General features: G+C 36.1%; 2 protein-coding genes across 3 annotated transcripts in view; one reads left to right on the forward strand and one right to left on the reverse strand.

The window, feature by feature from the left end:
• LOC129254292 (RNA polymerase II subunit A C-terminal domain phosphatase-like) lies at positions 1-14,949 on the reverse strand. Its single transcript, XM_054892744.2, has 6 exons — positions 14,447-14,949; positions 12,223-12,306; positions 11,677-11,761; positions 11,185-11,310; positions 10,017-10,264; positions 1-3,454 (listed from the first exon to the last, which is right to left on the reverse strand). Exons 1-6 carry the CDS (start codon positions 14,680-14,682, stop codon positions 1,867-1,869), a joined length of 2,367 nt encoding a protein of 788 aa, XP_054748719.2. The 5' UTR covers positions 14,683-14,949; the 3' UTR covers positions 1-1,866.
• LOC129254289 (centromere protein L-like) overlaps positions 14,906-22,929 on the forward strand; it is a 13,195-nt gene continuing 5,171 nt past the window's right edge. The window contains exons 1-5 of one of the 2 annotated variants that reach the window (XM_064115682.1): positions 14,906-15,000; positions 20,673-20,888; positions 21,410-21,585; positions 21,941-22,034; positions 22,478-22,674. In XM_064115682.1, the coding sequence (XP_063971752.1) occupies positions 20,729-20,888; positions 21,410-21,585; positions 21,941-22,034; positions 22,478-22,674 (627 nt within the window). In that variant the 5' untranslated portion in view covers positions 14,906-15,000; positions 20,673-20,728. Of the gene's footprint in view, positions 15,001-20,073; positions 20,094-20,672; positions 20,889-21,409; positions 21,586-21,940; positions 22,035-22,477; positions 22,675-22,929 lie in introns of those variants that run through there. The other variant, XM_064115683.1, reaches the window with a different exon arrangement.

Raw genomic sequence — 22,929 nt, forward strand, 5'->3', positions numbered from 1 at the left:
GGGACACCCTTCAAGAGGTAACTAATGGGTTAAGAATGAGAGTGCTATTGTCGTAGAAGATCTGGGGCCCTGCTCGTAAAGACTATTGTTACCTTGCCATTATAATAAATACCACAGAATTCTTGATTGGGATCGGCTGCTGAGCCCCGTTACCATGGTAGTTGTCATAACAGCAAAGTTACCATAGTTGTAACACTTTATATGAAATGGGCCCCTGTTTTTCTTTTGGGTTATGGATGATTCCGGATGTCATTTTGCTTGTCTGTGCAAGATAAAAATGAAATAATAAAAAGGTTACTCTCATTTCTGGCTTGTTTCTTTAGCTAAATTGAACGGGAGATACGGCCAGTCAATGGAGTTGTTCCAATTAATCAAGGCCTACTAAATGAGGTCAGATTGTTCATAACGGCCTTTTCTCCTAAACTTGACTAAATCAATAAAACCGGTAAAACCAACAATGCTCACAACAATGTTTATTCTTTTGCAAAAAGAGCTTTATCAAGTGTTCAACCCATCTTGAAAATGCGTTGAATCATCCAGTAAAGTGCACACACTTTGTACACGTAACAAACAGAGGCACACATAATGCAACAAAAAAGAAATATAGCTCTAAAGTTGGTGGAAAAAGCGACAGAGAAAAGTGGAAGCACAACAGTTCTTTTCTAGGTTTCTTCTTTGCTTTCATTTGCTTGATTAAAGCAGAAGTCCAGGCTAAAAAAATCATTTTATTTGAACAGATACTTGATCAAACAAACAAATCACTGAAAATTTTGTCAAGGAATTTTACTCTGTTTTTTCAGATATTGTGATTTTCAGCCCATAGCACCCATTTCAACACTTGATAAAGCCCTATGAGTGAATATTTTTGGACATTCGTTTATCAGGGAGTTTGTACATTATTTGCAGCAACACTTTGAGAATGTCATCCTGATGCTTGTGATTTAAATCATTCTTGTATTAACAGGAAGATTATTAAAACATGCAAAATACAGACTTGGTCAATGGTGGCAATATCAATCTAATAATGAATTAGCTTTATAAGATAAACAAGTTTAACAGACTAACATTATGTCTCCCATGAACATTTTGCTGAAAAAGTAACACTTGGCACAATAAATCATTCACGGCTCTATTACATACAATACATTAGGAATTCGAATTAGACTCAGAAATCCACAAAGTTTGCACAAATAATGATTAAAAATTCTTTGAGAGCTGCGATGCTCACAAAGCACAAGCAACTATTGGTCCATATCTCAAAATTAACCTAAAAAGAATTGTAAGCTCATGAACAGGTTTTTTTTCTTCTCCTCTTTTGACAAGCGGTGAACAACAAACATTTACCTCTCTACTTCATTATATACAAAGTGTTAAATGTACAATTCACCCGTATTGAAACTTGCTAATTAATCCAGCATTCATGCTGGAAGATTAGTAATTACATATTCATGAATCACAATAGAACTAGGAAAAATGTGTGCTTCTAGGTCCGTTTTTTTAATATCAACATGCAAGTTAAGTTTCATAAGCAGTATTTAGATTTCTGGTTATCGCTACATGTAATAAGACAATGAAAAAACTGCAACAAGGAAAGGCTTGATATTGGTATAAACTTGAAGGTCAAGATCTGTTAAAATTTTTAGGAAAGTTCTTTGAGTGACCATTTATGTTGTAGCATGCATTTTGTCATTTTTCTAACCTACAGGGAAGTCAATTCAACTCAACTTATAAACGAGCTATCAAGGACGGAAAGCAAATCAAGAACAGGGGCAACTCTTTGTGCTTTATACACCATTATTAGCAGTACTTTTGTTGTAAATCACATAATTCATAACTGACTCTTATTGGTATTGAAATTCGGCATGATCAGCCTTCATCCCATTTTCTGACGCTTCTCTTGTACGTCAGTAAGTCATCAATGGCATTTGCCATCTTCTGCCCTTCTTCCTCACTAAACCATTCTTCTCCTTCACTCAACCCTGCACTTGAGCTACTGTCCTCTGCAGGCCTATTGGCAAATGGGTCAAAATCATTCACATCATCGTCATTGTCCTCCATTTCTTCTCGCTTGCGCTTCCATCCTCTGGGGTTTTCTGCTGTCAGGCTTTCATCGCTTGAGGAGGAAGCCGGTCTGGTCAAGCTGCCTAGACTTGTTGGGTTGGACCGATCATCATCCTCTGACTCACTGCTACTACTGCTACTGCTTTCACCACTACTGCTTCCAAACATGTCCTCAACTTCCTTATCCATACTGGCAAGGTCTTCTGATGAGAAGCTAAACATTGGATTATAGTCCTCCGACATGCTCAAAGGTCTGCTCTTTGTTCTTTGCCCTGGAATCCCAGTAGAGCCAGCTTTTCCATTAGTGTTCACCTTGGCCTTGCCTTTTCCTTTCTGTGATCCATTACTTTCTGTGTCACTGAAGCCAGGGGTGCTACTTCTGCTGCCATGTTTACTGGCATCGGCAAGAAGAAAGAGCCTCTCATCCACCCGCTCCCATCTCTCCCAACAGCACCACAGCCAATCGGGTTCAACAATTAAGATACTTTTGCTGCGCTTGGCTGCATGGACCTTCGACGTGCCAACCTTGGCAGCGACGAGATGCGTAGTGGCCCTTCCTTTTGCCTGTTCCTCTTTACTCTTTGTAACAATCTGAGGGGAGACCTTAGCCCCTAGCGCAAGAGCCACTTTCCACACTCTGCTCTGTTCTGGTGGCATATTAGTGGGGAACACACTGCTGAAGACAATGTTACATCCTTTCAAAACAGACATCCTCATTGCAGGAACAATGGATTTCAGATCCGGGAGCTCCCGAGGATTTGCATCTACTTGTGCAAAGAATTTCCTATGAATGCGTGTCAGCGTGTCTGCAAGGTAGAGCAAGTATTCATCCTGATCTTCCACAGGCGACGTCGCTTCTGTGCCTGTTCCATCTGTAGTGGTTACCTTATCACTGTCACTCTCCTTTTCATGGGCAAGTTCGCCTTCTTCCATTTCATCCTTTGATAACCCTTTCATATCTCCCTCTCCTGCCCCCTTCCCACGTCCCTTGTCTACTTTGTCACTGGATTCTTCCTCGCTATCCTTGGTTGTTGAGGACACCTCTGAACTGCACACCTCCGATTTCTCATCCACCACCTTGTTCTTGTCCATGGTCTTCTCTTCCTCACCAGCCTCCTTACTCACTTCTCCCTTTCCTTCCTTACTCTCCGTGTCTCTCAGGCCATCATCACCATCTCCCTTCTGAGAGGGAGGCGAGGACTTATGCTGTGATTCCCTGGGCCTTTTCACAGGTGCATTGTTGCGATCATTAAGGTTTAGAGGGGAGTTGATATCACCTGTGCCTTCAAAGAAGCGGTAGGGAGGAACCTGGATTAGGTTTGGAGCAAAGCTCCACACATCATCCCTATCATCGATGATACACACCATCTTGTCACCTCTAGGAAATATGGACCTGCAAATCAATGAAGAAGATATTACAATAATAGTAACTGTTACATGAATAAAAATAGATCAATGCAACCATTTCATGAAATGGTTGAGAGGTAAACTCTTTCCTTCTTATTTTGACAATATTGATATCCTTTTCACTAGTAGGAGCCTATATCACTTGGCCATGAAAAACAACTTGTACATGCTTTTGTGTACAAGCAATGTGTCCAACTTGTAATGAAAGTGCCCCCCCCTCCTTCAAGGAACGGGATTATTCAGGTATACATGGCACTTCTAAAAAAAAAAAGTATAATTCCAAAGACACACTGCTTTTGGTGGATAACACTTACTGGTCAAATCCATCCCAGCATATAGTTGATATGAATAGAGGAAATTAAACAAGCATAAGTTTTTTTTTAAAGTTGAATTAAGAAGGGGGTGAGTTTCCATAAATATGGGTTCCACACACAATATATAGTATATATCAGTTGTTCAAACAGATAGCATGTCACAAAAATACTCTGCCTTCTCGATATTTTGCTTTGAAAGTCTATGAAATTAGCCACCTGTCAGAGCCCGAGAGACGAGTGTACAGAAAAATCACTCTGAGTGTGACGTCACCGGGGGGAATTTAGTATAAGAGGTGTCCGGATATAATACAGAAATGCTATGCAGAGAGAGAAAGATGATTTTACTTTTTTTTTTCAAAGCAACTCAAATCAAACAAATAGGAATCGTATGTACAAATCTTTACTTTCCCTGTATAAAAAACAGTATGAATACCTATCATGAACTCTTAAATCATGATGTAAGATTGCAAACAGTGAGTTATTGAATGATATTTTCACTATTTCTCATTTATTTTATCACGATGTTCCATCAAGTGAGTAGCTGGAAAGTAATTCCGGCGGCTAGCTCAGCTCTGCGCGCGCTGCACGCCTATACAATACACACAACACCCAGGCATTGAGTGTACTGTACAGTAGTGGTCTGGTACCGGTATATGTCGACCCGCAGTTCATGACCATACAGCGATCCCCTGGCGTCTTTTTCTTCTTCCTTTTGTCTTTGACTCCATTTTTATATCCTCTGGATCATTTCCACTCATAGCTCATTCCACAGAACAATCTTGAATCAAACGTACTATTCTTCTCGGCCTTCCGAGTTGTTTTCTATATTTAATTACGCTAGAGGTCTATGAGGCGCCGAATGTACCAATATTATATAGAACAATTATTTGTTATATAATCATTATTTATTAAATAATAACTATTATTTATATATAATTTACATTTTATTTGTAAATAACTACTATTATATAAAATATCATTTCTAATTATTTATATATAATTCCAAGTAATACTTCATTATTTGTAAATAATAATAGTTCGACATTCCATTATTTATAAATAATGATTATTTGTTTTTCATTATTTATAAATAATGATTATTTGTTTTTCATTATTTATAAATAATGATTATTTGTTTTTCATTGTTTACAAATAATGATTATTTGTTTTTCATTATTTATAAATAATGATTGTTTGTTTTTCATTATTTATAAATAATTTGTTGAGTTTTCCATTATTTATAAATAATGATTATTTGTTAAATAATGAAAACGTCTACTTCATTATTTATAAATAATTTTTTCGAGTGCGCCATTATTTTCATTATTTATAAATAATCATTATTTAATGTTCGAGTTTTCCATTATTTATAAATAAATATTATTTATTAAATAATGAAATATCTACTTCATTATTTATAAATAATAATTTTGTTTCAATATCCCATTATTTATAAATAATCATTATTTATAAACAATTTTTACAGTTTGCCATTATATACAAATAATCATTATTTATATACAAATAACCATTATTTATTAAATAATGCCATTATTTATTAAATAATGCCATTATTTATTAAATAATGGAAAACTCGCTATAACATGCAAATGTGGGACCGCCCATGATATGAATATTCATGATGCGATTTCCTTTTTCGTGATTTTTCTTCACAAATTTTTGTCCATTTCCTCTTCATAATGACATTTCTTGAAGCAATTTTCTAGGGATATGGTCTGATTGTAATATTCTTCATTTTCTATATAACTTCGTCTTCGTAGAAATATCAAAAAGTGTAATTTTATACGATTTTTCCTACAGTTCACAATCCCCATAGGCGCGCGTGTATCGTAGGGACAACCGGTGAATCGACGGAGTGCTCTTCATCGAAATACTACGTTGGTTGGTCCCCGGAAGTGGCGGGCGGAATTTAGCCCGAATCCTCGATGGAAGTCGATCAAGTGCATATGAGCTGAGAGAGTGAAATATCAGTGTATGTACAGGCCCTTCTACTTTTTATAAATATTTCTTGTTGCTTTTTTTGTTAAGTTAATTTTTCCTGGTGGAGAGATAAGTTTCAGTTCTAATAATGCACTTCAAATACATTTTGGAGTGTCTGTTTGAGGCGTTTGGGGCGATTTCACCCTGGCCCCAAAATGCTCGCAACCGTCATACGGGGGCATGATGACCCCTAAATTTTTAAAAACTTATTTTTCTATTGAAAATTATCACAAAACTCACCAAAAGTGTGCACGAAAGCCTTCGTATTTCACTTTTAAACTCCAAAAAGTGCCCAAACTGAATGACAAGCTTGGTCGCTTCGCTGTGTCGCTTTCAACTTGAGAACGTTTACGCGTCTGCTTCCCCCCCCCTCCTCCGAAAGAAATTATGTATACGGCCATGCTCTAAAGAGCCTGGCACATTGATTTATGTATACTTCATTTTCATTATTTTTATCTCATTATCATCATGGCCTTACGCAGAATTTTTTTTTTCTCATAAAAATCTTGAAAAAGCGAAGCGACCAAGCTTGTCATTTGAGCTTGGTCACGTCGCTGTCTCGCTTTCAAGATTTTTTTTGAGAAACTTTACGCGCGTCCTAGCTGCCCCCCCCCCCCCGGTAAAAATTCTGTGTAAGGCCATGATGATAATGTGATAAAAATAATGAAAATGAAAAGTACATATAAATCAATGTGCCATATGCTCTTTTGAGCATGGCCGTTCACAGAATTTCTTTCGGGGGGTGGGGGCAGACGCGCGTAAACGTTCTCAAGTTGAAAGCGAGACAGCGAAGCGACCAAGCTTGTCATTTGGGCTTGGTCCCGTGGCTGTCTCGCTTTCAAGATTTTTTGAGAAAGTTTACGCGCGTCATGCTCCGGCCCCGGCCCCCCTGGAAAAAATTCTGCGTAAAGCCATGTTGATAATGAGATGAAAATAATGAAAATGAAAGTATACATAAATCAATGTGCCAGGCTCTTTAGAGCATGGCCGTATACAGAATTTCTTTCGGAGGAGGGGGGGGGGGGGGGGGAAGCAGACGCGTAAACGTTCTCAAGTTGAAAGCGACACAGCGAAGCGACCAAGCTTGTCATTTGGGCACTTTTTGGAGTTTTAAAAGTGAAATACGAAGGCTTTCGTGCACACTTTTGGTGAATTTTGTGATAATTTTAGCATTTTGGGGCCAGGGTGAAATCGCCCCAAACGCCTCAAACAGACACTCCAAAATGTATTTGAAGTGCATTATTAGAACTGAAACTTATCTCTCCACCAGGAAAAATTAACTTAACAAAAAAGCAACAAGAAATATTTATAAAAAGTAGAAGGGCCTGTACATACACTGATATTTCACTCTCTCAGCTCATATGCACTTGATCGACTTCCATCGAGGATTCGGGCTAAATTCCGCCCGCCACTTCCGGGGACCAACCAACGTAGTATTTCGATGAAGAGCACTCCGTCGATTCACCGGTTGTCCCTACGATACACGCGCGCCTATGGGGATTGTGAACTGTAGGAAAAATCGTATAAAATTACACTTTTTGATATTTCTACGAAGACGAAGTTATATAGAAAATGAAGAATATTACAATCAGACCATATCCCTAGAAAATTGCTTCAAGAAATGTCATTATGAAGAGGAAATGGACAAAAATTTGTGAAGAAAAATCACGAAAAAGGAAATCGCATCATGAATATTCATATCATGGGCGGTCCCACATTTGCATGTTATAGCGAGTTTTCCATTATTTAATAAATAATGGCATTATTTAATAAATAATGGCATTATTTAATAAATAATGGTTATTTGTATATAAATAATGATTATTTGTATATAATGGCAAACTGTAAAAATTGTTTATAAATAATGATTATTTATAAATAATGGGATATTGAAACAAAATTATTATTTATAAATAATGAAGTAGATATTTCATTATTTAACAAATAATCTTTATTTATAAATAATGGAAAACTCGAACATTAAATAATGATTATTTATAAATAATGAAAATAATGGCGCACTCGAAAAAATTATTTATAAATAATGAAGTAGACGTTTTCATTATTTAACAAATAATCATTATTTATAAATAATGGAAAACTCAACAAATTATTTATAAATAATGAAAAACAAATAATCATTATTTATAAATAATGAAAAACAAATAATCATTATTTGTAAATAATGAAAAACAAATAATCATTATTTATAAATAATGAAAAACAAATAATCATTATTTATAAATAATGAAAAACAAATAATCATTATTTATAAATAATGGAATGTCGAACTATTATTATTTACAAATAATGAAGTATTACTTGGAATTATATATAAATAATTAGAAATGATATTTTATATAATAGTAGTTATTTACAAATAAAATGTAAATTATATATAAATAATAGTTATTATTTAATAAATAATGATTATATAACAAATAATTGTTCTATATAATATTGGTACATTCGGCGCCTCATAGAGGTCATCGTCACACATATAAACGCAATTCGCAAGTGAGTTGAAGACAGCAAGAAAGGTATGCGGGATAGTACGGTAGCTCGACAGCTAGCTGAGCCGGAGCGGGCGGCCGGTCGGCACAAAGCAATTCCGCAACCAACTGTGTTTTTTGCAAGAGCCGCGTCACACGCGGATAAATATGTCATAATAACACGTCTGCTACGTGATCGACTGGTGAGAAGATCTCGATCAAATTTAATATTATTCGCCTTGAAATTATTAATTTAGGGTCTATGGTATCATTCTGAGGGAATTTACATATTAGGAATAATAGTACGGCCATAAATATACTTTTAATCATTTCCTCTTTGCAAGTTCTCCGGCTCGTAGATACAACTTCAACTGCAGTTTATTCCATTATGACTTGTTTCGCCACGGACACAGTCCCGAACGAAAACAAGGCATTAAAATCGTCTAAAATCGCTACAAAGAAGAACAGTTTTAACAATGTAGGGTTATATTATTGACTATATGTCTTTGAATAATTATTACTTCCTTTCAGTATCGTTCACATAAAATCAATAGCGATAAAATGAAGTTTTTACACAAAAGTAAATATGAAGGTGTACGTGTATAGTACACAAAACGGCACTGCCTTGTTTACTACACCGGGACCGAATACCCCCCGGTGACGTCACAGTCAAAGAACACCCGTCTCGGTAGGCATTGCATGAGCGAACTCAGGGAAAATGGGTAGGGATAAATCGTTCAAATTCACTATTTTGAAAAAAGAAAATGGGGGGTCGAATCACCTCTTAGTGTTTGGGGGGTTGTAAGGTTGCTATTAATGTAAATATCTCAATATTTGGAATCGTCTTCTTAATTCAACTTTAAGTTGGATGTGAAATTAGAAACTTATGACAATTTGAGCTTTGGCTTTATTTCACATTTACAGTAATCTGCACATCCTGGTCAGCATACAAATGAGGGACTTGAAACCGTCACCATCTCACTTTCTTCTGTATTTCATTACTTATAAGAACTCATTTTTTTCTTATTACAACGTGAAACGAGTTCTAGTTCCTTCCTGAACATGTGAAATTGCCATTTTTGCATCCTATTGTGATTTAATGATGAGCTTCCTTAATGTCAAATCGACTAAAACCTGAAATATTTAATAAATCATATTATACAAAATAAATGGTGAGGGTGTGACAAATACCAGTTATCTCACTGTATATCACCCAAGTTGTGCACAAAATCGTTTTGTAAATATGAGCCTAATTTCCATATATCTTACGCTCTTACATTCAATTTTGATGAAATTTTCTGCATTATGCTTGTTTTAATTTTCTCTATTCAAAACAATTTTAGCAATGAGTAAAAGTGTTCAATAAATAAACATGTCACCAATGGCTGGTGTTTCAAACTGAAGAGATATATAAATAAATAATCACAAAAAAGATGAATAGCATCTTTCAAGAAAAAATGAAATTGTATCTTTGAATAAATTCATCCAATGAGAGCATTCATCACACAAGGACGCACAATCAAAATGTTTGTTACAATGTGTCCTTCTTTGAAAAGGGAAGAATTGACACATACACTCAAACAAGGAATGCCTCAAAATTACAGAAAGAAAGTCCAAAAACATTTGTCAAATTTCTGTGCATTGTTACCTTTTCTTTCTACTTAAACTGTGAAACATTCCCCAAAGGACTACGATCTGAAAGCCCACCAATGCAAGGACACAAAAATCATTTAAAAAATACCTTAAATTTGCTTTCTTTGAGTTGGGGTCAAAGCACTCGTCCCTGGAGAGGATACGATGGGAGAAGAACTTCCCATCCGGGTCAATGATCTCCGCAATAGTATGAGCATAGAGGCGGACCCCCATGGTAAATATATGGAGCTGGTAGAACTGGCTGATGATGTCCAGGAACTGTTGGTAGTTATCCCTGATCCGAGTGTGGTACCAGGGGAACATGGGACCCTTCCTCAGCTGGAAATGGTGAACTCCCTGCAAAATAATCAATTTAAAAAAATCTTACTATTATATTACCAACTATTCAAAATAAATAAAAATCTTTATCTGCTGTCTGAAAGGAATATTGGTCGAGCAAAAATACTTCCAAATGTTACATGCACTGGTGAATAGCGTGTACTAATCTTCTGCTCATTCACACACAATCATAGAGGAAGAGGGAGAGGGGGGTCTCGCTATAGTCAGTACACCTACTGTAATATACAAGATCAATGCATGAATCGGGGAGACAGATCATTAAAGACAGTAGCTTTCACTGAGATTCATTAATTTTCAGGAACTTCTGTAATAATCAAGGAGCCTTGACAGCTTTGCTTCACTCTTGGCTTCAAATTATCATATTTTGGAAAATAATATTCTGGTCATTCGTAAAGTTGTTTTTAAAGGAGAATGAAACCCTTGAACCAGTTGAATAACATTTAAGAGAAAAATCAAACAACCAATCAATTAAGGTTGGAGAAAAATGGAATGAATAATAAGACAGTTATGGGAATTTGAATACCGAGATCACTAGTACTGTGTTAATCCTCCCATTGGCATCAATTAAGAACATATTTCACTCAACTTTTCTCTTTTATCTAGTCTTATCACAAGATTGGGTGTTCTTTTTTTATGAGAAGACATCATGGATGAATTGTTTGTCTTAGAGTCTTATCATTAGATTGCAGACAGAGATGTCCTGGGCTATCTTTTCATTGTCGAATGGGACATGTGTGACATAAAATATCTTGTTGGCCTTGCCAATAGGAGAGTCCCCTTTTTTTTTATTGTCTGTCCAATTCAAAACTTTCATTGATCTTATTCTCTGATTTTATTTTTTCCTTTCACAAAGGCTAACTTGTTCCACTGGTTTCATTCTCCTTTAATAAAAGCTTGATGAAAATAGCCTGACTTACAGGCATCTCTGCAGGGACATCATCAAGCGTAGTGTGAATTAGCGTCTGATCCAGATCAACAAGAAGAACCAACTTTTTGTGCTTGATAAGAGAATCCTCATCAATCTTGGCAAGAACATCAGCTTCCTGAAAATACGAATGAGATGAGTTTATTTTTTATTTCATCTATAGGCCTACTGCTTAAAAGTATTTTTTTAAATTTATTTATTGATCAGTTCATTTAATTTCATAATCAATTTAGATATTTCTTTTCATTTATCTATTCATTCACTCAATAATTACTCTGTTTCTTTTTTTCATTAGTAAATTAATCCAATCATTCATCCATTCATTCATTTATCAATTTATTTATTTGTTTCTGCAGACTTTACAATATGTTCTTGTATAAGTTAGGAGAACACAGCTAAAAGCACCTACGAGATGTTAAAATCTTAGTTTTTTTCTATAAAAAAATCAATTACCATTTCAAACTATCACAAAGAAACCACTTACTTCTTTACTGACATGAAGTTCAGGAATACTATGAATCATAGCAACAGATGCTTTGCTTGCAGGTGTCTGCTTGTCATCGTCATCCCTAGAAAAATAAAATTATATTTCGGGACTTATTGGTGTAATTCATTTTAGTTACAAATAGAGAAAATAACAATCACATCCAGCCACACTATTGCTAGACTTGTTTTTTATTGGTTGAAAAAGAATTTTCATAACCAGTGACATAACTGTCATGTGGATCGATTTATCAATGAAGTGTTATTAAAGTAATTTAGCAAACATCAGTTAAAAAATCATGACAGGATCACAGGAAGTAAACCAAACACTGGATGTCTGATTAAGGAAGGATTTTTCAAAAATAATTGTCCAGGTCTGTATTCACAAACCAAGAAATATTTCAACAAATTCAAAAGAATATGTATATTAAAGTTAGTTCTTTATTGTCCATTAAAATCTTCTTGTGAAGTTCAAAAGACCACATTATACCCATGCAGTTATTACAAATCCCCAAATTTAGATCACATTAGTTAGTGCGTTACTCACTTTCTCAAATCTTCCCCGCATTCTGCACACATGTCTTTCATAACTGTGGGATGTGAACATCTTGCAATCCTCAAGACAACCGACCTACAAAGAAAAAGAAAAAAGGTTTTAAGGAATAAATTCTCAGATATGATGCAGGGGTCGATTGGCAAAAATTGTTTGCATACTTGTAGATTTTGTGATGATGCTATTTTTATAAAGCAGCACCCTAAATTCAATTGCATAGCACGAATCTAACATGTTCAACCATCAGATATGTGCATATGAATTTGGAATGAACTTTCGCCCCAGGATGGGGGGGTACTAAGATTTGGTTCGGACTGGAGGCCGGTGTGCAGCTGCAACCTTGAAACCCATCTCTTTTTGAGCAATGTTGCCAGAAAAAGGTACCGGTACTTTTTATGAAGAATTTTCTCCCTCAAATAGACCCATGTTGAAAGTTTTTTTTCTCATTTGACAAAAAAAGGGCTCATCATGCACTCAAGACTAAAAAAGGAGAGGAAGTTAAGGATTGTCAAGCACAAAACCAAACCCCATGTTTAAGGATTTTTCACACACACACATAAAAAATTAGAGGGATCGATCGAGCAGGCACTGTACCCGGGGGGGGGGGGGGGGGATGCTGTGGCTGTTTTACGGAGTTCGGATCTGGTTATAAATTGTACAAATTTCCTACTTTTTTATCACTTTTTTTCTCTTAAAATTGATTCTTATCGTTCGTATAGACACACTGTGCGCCTACTCTCACTCACATAGTATTCGTAATACGCAATAAATTAAATGCGCGCAAGGTGGTTGGTTCCAAGAGGTGGTGGATATGTGGTGGACTCACTTTACTTGTCATCAAAAAAAAAAAAAAAATGCAGCCTCATCAAATTCCCTGGCCTGGATGGTGAAATTTCATGAAAAAAGAGCCTGAATCATCCAAATTTATAAAGCAGTTTTGTGAGAATTTCAAGAAAAAGAAACAAGAAAATTATGTGTAATCTCAAATTCAGGAGCTAAGCTGACATGGAGACAGACAAAGCCCCATGCACCCCCCCCCCCCCCGCCACTTAATTTATGATGGTGCATGGTCCCCAAGTCTGCGCACCTATATTATGAGTTAAGATTTAACATGAATTTCTTTTTATATTACAAAATCTTTCAGTTAATAATGTTCCCTATATTTTTATGAATAAGTGTACCAAATATCATAAAAATTTGAAAGAAATATAGGAATTTCTTAGAAAAAACCTCGGGCAGTCATTTTCAGATTGAAAAAAAAATGGTATGATGGTGGGCCCCAAGTCTGCGCACCTAACAATTTGAGTTAAGATTTAACATGAATTCCTTCTTATTTCACAAAATCTTTTGGTTAATAGTGTTCCTTATATTATCAAGAGTAAGTGTACCAAATTTCTCATTAAAAAATGAAAGAAAATATAAGATTTTCTTGAAAAAACCTTTGGGCAGTCATTTTCAGATTGAAACAAAAATGGTACTCCATGTCTGCGCACTCATTCACTTTGCACACGATTCGGGGATTTTGATGACAAAGGCTGCATTTTGAGGCCGTCACATGAAATGCCCTGAATTCATTATTTTCCACCATTTTGAGTCAGATTTTTTTATGAATACCTGTCTATGTATTGCATGTGTAAAGTTCGTGCTCGTTGCGTATCTTCTTTTACTAGAATCGCGCAGATACGCGGGTGCGCAGACTTGGGGGAACTGACCATACCCCATGTCTGCACACCCATTCACTTTGCACACATTTCGGGGATTTTGATGAGAAAGGCTGCACTTTGAGGTCGTCACATGAAATGCCCTAAATTCATTATTTTCCCACCATTTTTAGTCCTATTTTTTAATGGATATCTGTCTAGGTATTGCATGTGTAAAGTCTGTGTTCTTTGCGTATCTTCTTTTACTAGAATCGCGCAGATACGCGTGTGCGCAGACAAGGGGGACTGCGCAGACTTGAGGGAACCCGCCGTATGATTGTGTCTGTGCTGTGTGCATGCCATCACTTATCAGCCATGGCCATGGCCATGCCCATGGCAATGCATCAGGCTGTGGTTTATGAAATGAATATAGAATTATCTACAATACTTAACTTATCCTTAACTCCATTCATTATAGCTAATATTACTTTTCATAGCAACTGTTATCATAATTGAAAATAAATTATATCTACACTGTAATCCAAAACTATCCTAAAATACACATTTATTATGTATACCCTGGTTTCACTTCGTCTCCTTCATTTGCAAGGATATCTTTGACAGTTCCAACATCTTGAGACTTCAATTTCTGCTCAGGTCCTTTCTCTTCACCACCGATATCTTCATTTTCAGATCTATAGAATAACAATACGGTTCCTTTTGATACTTTCGAGCCAGATTTCACTTTCAATTTAGAAATTTTACAACTTTTTCTTTCAGGGAGAAAAATTTCCAGGGGCGCAGACGCCGCCATTTTGAAAAGAAAGAAAACGTGGAAAGAATTTTGCAGAAAATATTAGGTCCTTCTCAATCAGTCGTATACGCAAAAATAGTGAAATAAAAATTTAGTTGTAATTTAGTTTTATTTTGTCTAAAAACACTGTTTATAGTACTCGATTTGTTATAAAATTTCATATATGAATCAATTGTGTACGAATGACAGTGACCAATATTCCAGACTAAACTCATTTCTCCTTAATACAGCTTTCGTGCTGCGCACGCAGGCAGCGCTGAGAGATTCAAGAAAAAAATAGCTCAATCTCAACCTGCGTTTTCGTCGTCGACGGAGGCGGTGAGTTCAAAATTTCAAAATGTTTTATTATTATTTGAAGGCTTAAAGCCATAAAACTGTGAATAACGAGTACTTTAAAATCATCAAAATATTATCTTAAAAACAGTTAAACACAATGTGAGCGTTATCGGTGTTGGCCGCTGGCGCGCGTGATGGCCATTTCTCGAGACAATTTCCTCGATCTTGATCCTGGGGCTCCAGCGCCAGCTCCAATCTCTATTGCGGCGCTGCGCCAGGCCCAGGGGGCCAGGCTAGTATGATGGGGTGTCCAAACTTCGCGCACTTTTCAAAAATATTCATCAGGCTGATTTTTTTTCACAAAATATTCATAATTCATACAAAAAGAATTCAAGAAATAGTTACCACATTGACGGCAAGATCGTAAAGTATAAAATCATGGACGAAAATGTGAAGTAGGTCAAGGGCTTTCGCCGGTATCGCGATCTCAAAATTCTATTCCGATTGGCGAATGCGCGCTGTGCTGGAAAACCGTTAAGAAAAAGTGTGACCTAACTTCGCGGACCAAAGTTTTTGTGGAGATTTAAACAGAAACTCAAGCTGAAAAAGTGAAAAATTTATATCAGATTGATGGCAAATTGCTATAGAATCGGTTAGTACCATATTTAACTCACATTTTTGATGATTTATGCTTGCAAAATGGTGATATCGTGATGCTTGTTGAGAATATCAGATTTCTTCAAAACGGGCGCTAATGGCGACAAATTTGCCGATCTTTTGCCAATATTTTCATGAATACTGAACTCATCCTAAAGAAACTTACACCAAAGGGTAATTTTAGGTCGCTTTTCACGTTGATGATGTCAGATTTTAAGGATATTGGCTAGTTTTTTAGATAATGACCGTCCGCGAAGTATGGACACGCGCGAAGTTTGGACTCACTGCCATACTAGTAGTACTCGTAGTATACCCAGTTGTTGTGTGTCCGGACAGGTTGTGTGTCCGGACGATCAATTTTAGAAAGTCATTTGGAAAAATTTACAAGCGAAGTTTCATCAATTTTTCGTACAAAATGTAAGGAAATATTATGGAGAACAAAATGGAAGATGATTACAACTATTGAATTCATATTTTTAGTGTAGGCCTAGGCCTAATCCAAAGACAAAAAGAAGGCTTCAAAAATATAAAGTGTCCGGACACCCGATCCCCCATCCTACTTGTAAGTTGTAGGATGGGGGGGTCGGGTGTCCGGACACTTTATATTTTTGAAGAGTTCTTTTTTGTCTTTGGATTGCACTAAAGATATGAATTCAATAGTTGTAATCATCTTCTATTTTGTTCTCTATAAATTATTTCCTAACAACATTTTGTAATAAAAATTGATAAAAATTCGGTTGTAAATTTTTCCAAATGACTTTCTAAAAATTAAAATTGATCGTCTGGACACACAACCTGTCCGGACACACAACAACTGGGTATACTAGTTGTAGTAGTAGAACTCGGGGCTGAGCTGAGCCTGAGCTGCAGAGGAGAGGAGAAAGAAAGAAGGGGAAAGGAAGAAAGCTAGAAGTAGAACACACAAATAAGGGGAAAGCGCAAGGGCACCAATAGCAAACGGGGAAGTGGGGGGGGGGGGCAAGAGAATGAATGAAGAATGACACTGAAACTAACTTAGTCTTAGTTAGACTTAGACTATGTATGACTATGACTATGAGTACTAGAGTTAGAGTCAACCCCCCAAATCCAAAACATTAAACTTAAGTTAAAAGGAATCGATACAAATATGTGACGGAAATGAAAAGTACTAAAGTAATGATAACAATGATAATGATGGGGTAATGATGATTATAAATATAATAAAAAATAATAGCAATAATGATGTTGATGATAATTATAATAATTAATAATGATATTAATGGTAATAGAGAATAACAATGATAATTTTTATTATAACAATAATAAAAGATGAATAATATTAACAAACAATGATAATAATAAGTAAAAAATAAAAAATAGTAAAAATAATAGCAATAATAATGATGATAATGATAATACCCAAACGTTGGTTATGAATGAGTCTAAAGTGATTTCATTTGAAGGAATTAAATGAAATACAAGGAACGGAATGGATGGAAGGGGCACAATGATAAAGAATAATTATAATAATGATAATATAATAAAGAATAATAATAATAAAGAATAACAATGAATTATGATGATGATAGTAATAATAAAACAACAATAATAAAGAATAATAATGTATGATGATGATAGTAATAATAATAATGATAATATTGACAATATTAACAATAATAAGGATAATATAATGATGACAATGATGATGGTAATAATACCCAAAGGTTTTGAATGAGTCTATAGTGATCTAATTCAAAGGGGCACACTTTTCCTGGTGACCCCCCCCCCCCCCCTGAAGTTTGTGAACATCTTCTTCAGCCTCGATCATTCCTTGTCACCTTGCACTGGGAAACTGTCCCCATCCCCTTGTCGAACGAGCACGATTTTATGTTGTGAGGGGACGGTATTAGAGTATAATAAACTGATGGAGCTATCCCCACTATGTGCCAAACGAAATGTGTATCCCATAGCGTGGGGATTGTATCACGAGTATAGCTATACTGTTGGAACTTGGAACTGTCCCCACAGCGTCCAAATTGAAATGTATCCCATAGAGTCGGGACTGCATCATGAGTATATCTATACTGTTGAAACTGTCCCCACTGCCGTGAAAATCAAACTTGATTGAAGGAAGCCAAAAAATCAAAATCGGCCTGCAAATTAAGAAACATTTTTTGTGAATTTTGAAAAATGTGCATAAATTAATATATTTGATGAGTTTTAAAATTCTGTGTAGAAGTTTTGAATCCCCCACCTAATGCTATCATATAAAGCAAACAGAATTGAAATCGGACTTGAAATGACGAAGGAGAAGCATTTTGAAATTGTGGACGACGACAGATGAGGGACACCACACCACGGCATAAGGTCATCTGGCTTTTCGGGCCGGATGAGCTAAAAACATATAAAAATAATCTTCAAGTACGAAAAAATAATAACTAGCACATCAATGATGTGGAGCTCATCCGGCGTCTCGCAACAACTTTTAACACAATTTTAATTTCAGCCCAGTTGACATTGTAGTGAATTATATTGGTGACATAAGTTGAGGAATTAGAATTGAAATTGATGAAGAAATTACATAGAAGAAGCATTTTTTTGTGATTTATGAATAAATTTCGTATGAATTAGCATAAATAATTTTCTAGTCAAAATTTCTAAAAAACCTTGGTGAACCTCATGTAGCTCTCAGATGGAACCAAAAAAAATCAAAATCAGTCAACAAATAAGTATTTTTTGTGAGTTTTGAAAAATATGCATAAATTAGCATATTTAAAGAGTTTCAAAATTCTGTGTTGAAATTTTGTATACCACCTAGAGCTATCATATAAAGCAAACAAAATTGAAATTGATCAATAAATGAAGGAGAAAAAGCTTTTTTTTGTGATTTATGAATAAATTTTGCATAAAATTAGCATAAATAATTTTCTAGTAAAAATTTCACATTTCTGTGTACAAGTTTGGTGAACCTCATGCAGTTCTACCAGATGGAAGAAAAAAAATCAAAATGGGTCAAAAAATAAAGAGGAGGCATTTTCTGTGATTTATGAATAAATTTCGCATAAATTAGCATATATAATTTTCTAATCAAAATTCAGAATTCTGTGTATAAGTTTGATGAAGCTCTACCAGATGGAAGGGAAAAAAAATCAAAATTGGTCAATAAATAAAGAAGAAGAAGCATTTTATGTGAATTTTTTAAAATACCCATAAATTAGCATAAAAATTGTTCTATAGTCAAAATTTCAAAATTCTGTGTAGAAGTTTGCTGGACCTCATGAAGCTCTACCAGATGAAAGCAAAAAAATCAAAATCTGTCAACAAAAAAGAAGAAGCACTTTTGTGAATTTTGAAAAATGCACATAGATTAGCATATTTAATGAGTTTCAAAATTCTGTGTAAAAGTTTTGAATCCCCCACCAATTGCTATCATATACTAGTGAAGCAAACAGAATTGAAATGATGAAGAAGAAGCATTTTGAAATTGTGGACGGACGCCACGCCAGTTAAGCAGAAATTCTGTATAACTTCTGAAAAAGTAGCAAAATAGATCATGTTTATGTGCCCCCCCCCCCCAAAAAAAAACCATATTAGAAATGGTACCTCACTGTACACTCATTAGGCCTACTGTAGGCTAGTGAGTGGTGGCCATGTTAATACTGCCCTGGCCTGGGGCTGTGTTCTCTTCCCAGAGGAGCCATGGAAACATGTCACATTGATAGATAATCAACTCGGCTGCCAAAAAATGTGAAGATGTTGCTAGATCTCAAAATAACTAAATGGTTCACTCAAAGTATAGAAGAACAGGTGGGTCCAACTCACGTATTGACTTTTGTGTACATGCACGCAGCACCATCTAGTGCCAGTGGGAGTACCTACTTTTGCGACAGCCACCAAAATTGAAAATAAAAATATGGAGAATGTAATATTTCTAGCCCTAATATAGAACATGATAATATGATGTGGAAATAGTCTACATACCAAAATATGCCTTTATTCCGTCAAATTTTCGAGCAGGATTGAGTGGGTGTAATTGTCCATAGACATCGGTTTATTTAGTCACTAAATGGTCTAAATTCCTACCCTAGTTGAAGTATCGGCTTATGATCGCTGAAAAACCCCTTCTGGTATCAGTGCTTTTTGCTAGCATAGCGGGAAGAATCTTGACTGCAGTCACAAGGACGTGGGTTCGAGTCCCAGCTAAGGTAAGAAACACTAAAAAAAAAAAAAAAAACTTAGAGAAACAGGAAGTGAATGAACCGTAAGTCCCGACAATCTTTTGTTATTTTGGGTGGCTGTTGCAAGAGGAAGTCTTTCCAATTAATTAGGCCAAGCCAGGCCAGGACCCAGCACGCCCAAGGGCAATTCAAAAGTTCTTTTCAAAATCAAATCAATGACAATGTCATTGTGATTGTCAATCTCTTCAGACTAGACCTATCTTCATCGAATCAGGGACAACTCAGACCACGGCTAGCTCACCATCTCATGTTGTATTACTTGTAAGTTGTAACAATCATGACAATGTGGCGTTACATCTTGTAACTTAGTGTTACTCTTTCTGACCTGTGTCAGTGGAATTACGTGAAATGTATGTGATGAACGCATAAAATTTAAAAATTTGATAAAGCTTTTCAGTCATTAACATATGTATGAGGTCATCACTAGACATCTCTTGTTTTCGCCATTTGAATCTACTTTTTGTAGTAGACTGTTGTACTTGTATTGTACCTGTAGTACACTGTTGTTTTCTGTACTCCAAAGTTTAGAGATCAGTGGAATACCGCATTTATGAAGCTTCTGTAGAGAGTTAAGTGAACTTTAATCCAGTCAATGCTGCCGTACAAGGTGATTTTTTTCAGGCAGAGACAACACAGAGAGGAGGAGGATGAAGAAGGTATTGTCAGAGAGGGTAAGAGAATGGAGGTAGGAAAAATCAGGGGGTCATCATCCTCTGCTATGATATAGTCCGGAAGGTTGAGGTTTTCAGCTAGGACAGGCAAAAGTTAAGTGTAGATTTCTATTCCCTCTTACAGTCAGAGTAATATTTAATGAAATATACATTTTAACAAAATTTACAGGCTGTAGCTGCAAATAAACGACAACACCTGGACGATTTATTTAGTGATCATGTGACATGGCATCGGCAGGCCCAGGATCTCACAAGGCCAGGGTACAGGTCACAAGTCCTGAGAGGACTCCGGGTCCCCAGCGGTCTGCCAGTTCATCCCGATCCTTCACAGGAAGAAGGTTACATACCCCATACCTGAAGACACCGCAATCCCGGATATTACATGGTGAGGGTTTTTTTTTTTATCGAAGGTGTACATAGTTTCAGAATTTGTTGATTACTTGATTAATTGGCCTAGTAAGTCTCAATTTACTCAGTCTCATCTAATTTGTTTAGCTGATGCATCATAATAGATAAGTTTGTCCTCCTGAATCCCAGTAATGTTATATACTGCATAACTTTCATCATGAGACTTGAGGCAAGATGTGTGTTTGAAAATCTAGAAATTTTGAAGGGAAGTTACAAAATTGCACAGCTGCATGGTATTCCTATGAGTACATTCTATTTTCAAAACATTGGAGAGTGATTCTCGGTAAGATTGTGGTTTTAGAAATTTCAAATTCAAGAAAATGGTAACAATGATAATTAATGGTGAAAAGAAGATTGGGAGTAAATACCTTGCTTTAACAAAATGCACTAATGAATATTCATATTTTTGGTAGTTCAAAGGCAGTTAGGCTTATCCCCATACACAAACTCTTTGTTCATAGCAAACCAAGTGATACATGTTGTGCTTTTTCTTGACAGGACGGAGAAGCAGACTGACTAGAACTCCCTCTAATGTCCGCCCTACGAGTCAGAGGTTTAGCAGATTGACCAATAAGACATGGCACACCTACTATGTTTCTCCACTCTATGCCTTCAGCAGTGAAGCTGCTTCTTTGAAGAGATACTCAAGGCAGCTTTCCTCTCATCTCCAAGCTGTGAGTATACTGAGTTCTCCCCCCCCCCCACTTTGAATACAGTGTCAGCTTCCAATCTTTGCATTATTAAACTTGGCTATTGGTATATAACCAACCACTCTGCTCAGAAATCCCCAAACTCTCTGGTCTTTGAGTTCAAGGGCAGATTCCTGGACTCCCAGCATTAATTCAAAACCAAATTATAATTTGACAAAACTTTTGAAAGACAATCTGGATTAGACCATTCGGGCATAAGACAATTGTGAAATAATTTTTTCTTAAATAAATAAAGAGCAGAATAAGGCCAAGTGACACATCCTTGATACATTGACATAGAGGTCTTTTTATCCTATCTTGCCTTCTTTTACAACTACAGGAATCACAAAAGGGTGTTGGTGTGATGGTAGAAGATAGTGGAACATCCAAGTATGCTTTGTTTTCTTTGCGCCCAGAATTGTTTCCTGACTCAGGTAAAGAATTACTTCTTGGGGTTGTAAAAATATTGTTTTGATTGTCAAGCATCTGTTACGAACATCTAGTTCTTCCCTTTTACAGTGTATGAGTCTTTTTTATGCTATATAAAGAAAACACTGAAAAAGATGTGATGATTGGGTGAAGTTGTGAGAAAAGGACAGAGAAGGAATGAATTTGAAAAATTGATGGCAATTGTTTCATAATTTTCATAGCCAATAACCCTCTTTAGTATGAGAAATCAAATTAATTTTTGCTCCAGTAAACCAAGGTTTTATTTTTCACCATACAACATCTCATCACATTTGATCACGTTTTTCTGCTACAGTTTATCCAATTTAAAACGGCACAAATGAGTTTATGAATGCACATCTGCAGTTTTCTCTTTTGAGATTAATTTGATGACTATGGAACCTGAATGTCCATTTACGTGAAACACTAGATACTTCAGCGGTAGATTTGAACATCTATGCTACAAAGAGTCAGGCCGTCTCAGCCAGCAGCACTCCAAAATGGACAGCTGTCTTCTTTCCCCCGTCATCCCCGGTGATGGGCGACGGGAAGCACTTCCAAAGATTGCCTCTCATGATCGTCAAGGGAGCAGTTGGTACCACCAACTGTGTTCTTCATTGGCTTGAGGTAAGGGAGCCCCTGGCTTGGCAGGTATCCAGACATTTGATAAGCTACTGAAATCACGGCATTGAATTGGTTGGGAATAATTATGGTATCGAAAACAGGGTCTGTAAACAGGGTTCCATGAGAGAGCAGCACCCTGAAGAACATCAAACTAAGTGAAACTGAAAAAGTTTGTGATTTTCTTTTTGATATGATGATATCCTTCTTTGATACATTCTATTATTTTCTGTTTGATAAATAGTATTTGATTTGAGTTGG

The sequence above is a fragment of the Lytechinus pictus genome, chromosome 2, assembly GCF_037042905.1.
Source record: "Lytechinus pictus isolate F3 Inbred chromosome 2, Lp3.0, whole genome shotgun sequence".
Lineage (NCBI taxonomy): Eukaryota > Metazoa > Echinodermata > Echinoidea > Temnopleuroida > Toxopneustidae > Lytechinus > Lytechinus pictus.

What these genes read in the sequence shown, in the direction of transcription:
- LOC129254292 (XM_054892744.2), bottom strand. Translation starts at nt 14,682, where the DNA reads ATGGCGGCGTCTGCGCCCCTGGAAATTTTTCTCCCTGAAAGAAAAAGT. An exon ending in AACTTCATGTCAGTAAAGAA is followed by an intron (nt 11,311 to 11,676) that starts GTAAGTGGTTTC and finishes TCGTATTTTCAG; the next exon opens with GAAGCTGATGTTCTTGCCAA. An exon ending in ATGTCCCTGCAGAGATGCCT is followed by an intron (nt 10,265 to 11,184) that starts GTAAGTCAGGCT and finishes ATTATTTTGCAG; the next exon opens with GGAGTTCACCATTTCCAGCT.